Here is a 5,416-nt window from a genome sequence, read left to right as displayed (position 1 = left end):
GCAAAGACCCAGACATGAATGAGCAACTGAACTAAACTGCAGTAAGTGTTAGTCTCTCAGTCATGTCCAACTCTTTGTGATCCCCATGGACTGTAGCCTGCTAGTCTCCTGTCCATGGGATTCTTCAGGCAAGAACACCAGAGTGGGTTCAGTGCAGTTCAGTAGCTCAGTCGTGTCGGACTCTTTGCCACCCCATGAATTGCAGCAAACCAGGCCTCCCTGTCCATCACCATCTCCCAGAGTTTACTCAAACTCACGGCCATTGAGTTGGTGATGCCATCCAGCCATTTCATTCTCGGTCATCCCCTTCTCTTCCTGCCCCCAATCCCTCCCAGCATCACAGTCTTTTCCAATGAGTCAACTCTTCTCATCCGGAGGCCAAAGTACTGGAGCTTCAGCTTTAGCATCATTCCTTCCAAAGAAATCCCAGGGTTGATCTCCTTCAGAATGGACTGGTTGGATCTCCTTGCAGTCCAAGGGACTCTCAAGAGTCTTCTCCAACACCACAGTTCAAAAGCATCAATTCTTCGGTGCTCAGCTTTCTTCACAGTCCAACTCTCACATCCATACATGACCACTGGAAAAACCATAGCCTTGACTAGATGGACCTTTGTTGGCAAAGTAACGTCTCTGCTTTTGAATATGCTATCTAGGTTGCTCATAACTTTTCTTCCAAGGAGTAAGCGTCTTTTAATTTCATGGCTGCAATCACCATCTGCAGTGATTTTGGAGCCCCAAAAAATAAAGTCTGACACTGTTTCCACTGTTTCCCCATCTATTTCCCATGAAGTGATGGGACCGGATGCTATGATCTTTGTTTTCTGAATGTTGAGCTTTAAGCCAACTTTTTCACTCTCCTCTTTCACTTTCATCAAGAGGCTTTTTTAGTTTCTCTTCACTTTCTGCCATAAGGGTGGTGTCATCTGCATATCTGAGGTTATTGATATTTCTCCCAGCAATCTTGATTCCAGCTTGTACTTCTTCCAGCCCAAAGTTTCTCATGATGTACTCTGCGTATAAGTTAAATAAGCAGGGTGACAATATACAGCCTTGACAGACTCCTTTTCCTATTTGGAACCAGTCTGTTGTTCCATTTCCAGTTCTAACTGTTGCTTCCTGACCTGCATATAGGTTTCTCAAGAGGCAGGTCAGGTGGTCTGATAATCTCATCTCTTTCAGAATTTTCCACAGTTTATTGTGATCCACACAGTCAAATGCCTTGGCATAGTCAATAAAGCAGAAATAGATGTTTTTCTGGAACTCTCTTGCTTTTTCCATGATCCAGCAGATGTTGGCAATTTGATCTCTGGTTCCTCTGTCTTTTCTAAAACCAGCTTGAATATCTGGAAGTTCACGGTTCACGTATTGCTGAAGCCTGGCTTGGAGAATTTTGAGCATTACTTTACTAGCGTGTGAGATGAGGGCAATTGTGTGGTAGTTTGAGCATTCTTTGGCATTGCCTTTCTTTGGGATTGAAATGAAAACTGACCTTTTCCAGTTTTGTGGCCACTGCTGAGTTTTCCAATTTGCTGACATATTGAGTGCAGCACCTCCACAGCATCATCTTTCAGAATTTGAAATAGCTCAACTGGAATTTCATCACCTCTACCAGCTTTGTTCGTAGTGATGCTTACTAAGGCCCACTTGACTTCACTTTCTAGGATGTCTGGCTCTAAGTGAGTGATCACAACATCGTGATTATCCGGAAGATAATCAAGATAATCTGGAAGATTATCATGAAGATCTTTTTTGTACAGTTCTTCTGTGTATTCTTGCCACCTCCTCTTAATATCTTCTGCTTCTGTTAGGTCCATAACATTTCTGTCATTTGTCGAGCCCGTCTTTGCATGAAATGTTCCCTTGGTATCTCTAACTTTCTTGAAGAGATCTCTAGTCTTTCCCATTCTGTTGTTTTCCTCTATTTCTTTGCATTGATCATTGAGGAAGGCTTTCTTATCTCTTCTTGCTATTCTTTGGAACTCTGCATTCAGATGCTTATATCTTTCCTTTTCTCCTTTGCTTTTTGCTTCTCTTCTTATCATTCCTTTTTCCAGGGAATCGTCCTGACCCACGGTTCGAACCCAGGTTTCCTCATTGCAGGGAGATTCTTACTGCCTGAGCCACCAGGGAAGTCCTTCAGTACATATAACTGAGCTAATTTGGATACATTTTTACTTGATTTTCCAGTTTCCTACTATACCCCATTAGATGAAATAACTTTTGAAGTAAATTTCAGTCTCCATGATGCATAGCACTATAGGTAAATGTGTAACATCATGATATTTTAATAATGAACTGGTCACAGGATTAAAAATCTCTACTGAGAGGCTTGACTCTTCAACCACAAGTTATGGAAGAAGTGGTTGAAGATATTTGGTTTGACATGACTTTAAAGGTATTCTTGTATTTAAGGGCTTCCCTGGTGGTGCAGAGGTTAAAGCGTCTTCCTGCAATGTGGGAGACCTGGGTTCGATCCCTGGGTCAGGAAGATCCCCTGGAGAAGGAAATGGCAACCCACTCCAGTATTCTTGCCTGGAGAATCCCATGGATGGAGGAGCTTGGTGGGCTACAGTCCACGGGTTGCAAAGAGTTGGACACAACTGAGCGACTTCACTTTTACTTTCACTTTAAATGTGGTAAAACTTGAAATATTCTTACAGAAAATCATCTATCTAATTTTGATACACTCTAGTTTCCAACTTAAAAAATTTTTGTTCTGACAATACACCTTCAAAATATGAACATCTATCTCCTAGACAGTTTTGATTATTGAGAAATAAAAGGTAATATATTTAAAAGAAGATAGTTGTGAGTATTACAGAAATAGAATGGTTAGGGATGGTGTAGAATAAGAGATTTACTAAAGAGCTTGGACTTGATGCATCCATGGTGGCAGATAGTCTTGGTCTGCCATTTCACCTCCATCATCTATTCTTGGAGTCTAAAGGCACAGAACATGTGTTAAGGCTCAAAACATGAACAAGAAGTAGAGAAGAGCAATGACAAAAGAAATTCCTATCTGCATCTCATGGGAGCCAAAATGGACCCTTCTCATTCCAAGTCTCCAATCTCAATGTCATGGATGACTCATAGAAGAAGCTATCATTCTAGCAAAGAATCAAACTTGTACTTGGCTTGGAGCTGAGAAGTTAACAGAGTTGCAGCAGGAGCTGGAGATCTGAGCTGGGCTGCTCATCATGCCAAAAACGTTTGTGAGCAGATCTGCAGAAAATTTGATGAGCTGCATAAGAGCAAGACCTTATCAACCTGCATAGAAGGTGGCAGAGGGTGAGATGGTTTGATAACATCATCAGCTCAGTTCACATGAACTTGAGCAAACTCCGGGAGATAGTGGAGGACAGGGAAGCTCGGCGTGCTGCAACCCATGGGGTTGCGAAGAGTCAAACATGACTAGGTTACTGAACAACAGAGTGAACGGAGTTATTGCTTTTTTTTTTTCACCTTCCAAGTCTCACATAGATAACCCTTGTGTCCGAATTTAAGCAAAACATTTAAAAAAAAATTCTGGTAAGTATAGTTCAGTTTAGATGTCAACACATTTGAAAGCCACCATAGACCATCCCTTGTCAGCTAGGCACCCAACAGACCTCTTTTAACCACACGTAACTTCCAAATAAAGATGACAGCAATGTCATACTTCTGCCTAATATTACACATCTACCACGTATACCACCATAAGCATGCTAACTAACTTCCTCATAATGGGTACAATGTCCTTTTTTCCATTTTCAGTAATACTCATTCTTCTGGCTGAGTCAGTCTCTCTAATATCTTATAACTAAAATATCGGACAGGGAACTTTTCAGAACGCTCGGTGAAAGGCGGAGGAGCGGCGGCTGCCCCAGCTGCGCACAGCAAAGCGCTCCTTCCCGCTCCCCGACACCGGCATCAGCCCGCTCACCGGCTGTAGAAAATGGTGAAAGAAACCACTTACTATGATGTTTTGGGGGTCAAACCCAATGCCACCCAAGAAGAATTGAAAAAGGCTTACAGGAAACTGGCCTTGAAGTACCACCCTGATGAGAATCCAAATGAGGGCGAGAAGTTTAAACAGATTTCTCAAGCTTACGAAGTGCTCTCTGATGCAAAGAAAAGGGAATTATATGACAAAGGAGGAGAACAGGCAATTAGAGAAGGTGGAGCAGGTGGTGGTTCTGGCTCCCCCATGGACATCTTTGATATGTTTTTCGGAGGAGGAGGCAGGATGCAGAGAGAGAGGAGAGGTAAAAACGTTGTGCATCAACTTACAGTAACTTTAGAAGATTTATATAATGGTGCAACAAGAAAACTGGCTCTGCAAAAGAATGTGATTTGTGACAAATGTGAAGGCTGCGGTGGTAAGAAAGGAGCAGTAGAATGCTGTCCCAATTGCCGAGGTCCTGGAATGCAAATAAGAATTCTTCAGATAGGACCTGGAATGATTCAGCAAATGCAGTCTGCATGCATGGAGTGCCAGGGCCATGGGGAGCGGATCAGTCCTAAAGATAGATGTAAAAGCTGCAACAGAAGGAAGATAGTTCGAGAAAAGAAAATTCTAGAAGTTCATATTGACAAAGGCATGAAAGATGGCCAGAAGATAACATTCCATGGTGAAGGAGACCAAGAACCAGGACTGGAGCCAGGAGATATTATCATTGTTTTAGATCAGAAGGACCATGCTGTTTTTACTCGACGAGGAGAAGACCTTTACATGTGTATGGACATACAGCTGGTTGAGGCATTGTGTGGCTTCCAGAAGCCAATATCTACTCTTGACAACCGAACCATAGTCATCACTTCTCATCCAGGTCAGATTGTCAAGCATGGAGATATCAAGTGTGTGCTAAATGAAGGCATGCCAATTTACCATAGGCCATATGAAAAGGGTTGCCTAATAATTGAATTTAAGGTAAACTTTCCTGAGAATGGCTTTCTCTCTCCTGATAAACTCTCTTTGCTGGAAAAACTTCTGCCTGAGAGGAAGGAAATAGAAGAGACTGATGAAATGGACCAGGTAGAATTAGTGGATTTTGATCCAAATCAGGAAAGACGGCGCCATTACAATGGAGAAGCATATGAGGATGATGAACATCAGCCTCGGGGTGGTGTTCAGTGTCAGACCTCTTAGTAGGGCCTGTGAACAACACTCACTGCTGGTGTTTTATTTGCAGTAGTGATTGAGTGAAGGACTATAATCATAATATGCTCACTACTTGCTTTTGTTTTAATATTTAACTATAGTAGTGTTTAAAAGTTAAACGAAGAATAAACTCGAATATAAAAGCTAAAAAATAAATAAATAAATAAAATATCGAACAGTTTAATTACTTAGTATTTTCAACTTTGATGTTAGATGCTAGAAGAATGAGAGATGGAAAATGAAAAATAGTTGTTTAAACTATATATCCATAAAAAT

At 41.6% G+C, this 5,416-nt stretch overlaps 1 protein-coding gene across 3 annotated transcripts; it reads left to right on the top strand.

The window, feature by feature from the left end:
- The first annotated feature begins 3,934 nt into the window (after positions 1–3,934).
- On the top strand, positions 3,935–5,128 carry LOC138088574 (dnaJ homolog subfamily A member 1-like). 3 transcript variants are annotated; one of them, XM_068983884.1, is made up of 2 exons: positions 3,935–4,244; positions 4,809–5,128. In XM_068983884.1, the coding sequence occupies exons 1-2, from the start codon at positions 3,935–3,937 to the stop codon at positions 5,126–5,128; spliced, it is 630 nt and encodes a 209-aa protein (XP_068839985.1). The 3 variants fall into 3 exon arrangements, with proteins under 3 accessions (XP_068839985.1, XP_068839984.1, XP_068839983.1); XM_068983883.1 differs by having other exon boundaries at positions 3,935–4,577; XM_068983882.1 differs by having other exon boundaries at positions 3,935–5,128.
- Positions 5,129–5,416: the final 288 nt, after the last annotated feature.

The sequence above is a fragment of the Capricornis sumatraensis genome, chromosome 11, assembly GCF_032405125.1.
Source record: "Capricornis sumatraensis isolate serow.1 chromosome 11, serow.2, whole genome shotgun sequence".
Classification (NCBI taxonomy): Eukaryota; Metazoa; Chordata; class Mammalia; order Artiodactyla; family Bovidae; genus Capricornis; species Capricornis sumatraensis.
The sequence above is the reverse complement of the archived record's forward strand: the minus strand, read 5'-3'. Positions and strand labels throughout refer to the sequence as shown.

Coding starts and splice junctions, on each gene's coding strand:
- LOC138088574 (XM_068983882.1), top strand. CDS start 3,935: ATGGTGAAAGAAACCACTTACTATGATGTTTTGGGGGTCAAACCCAAT.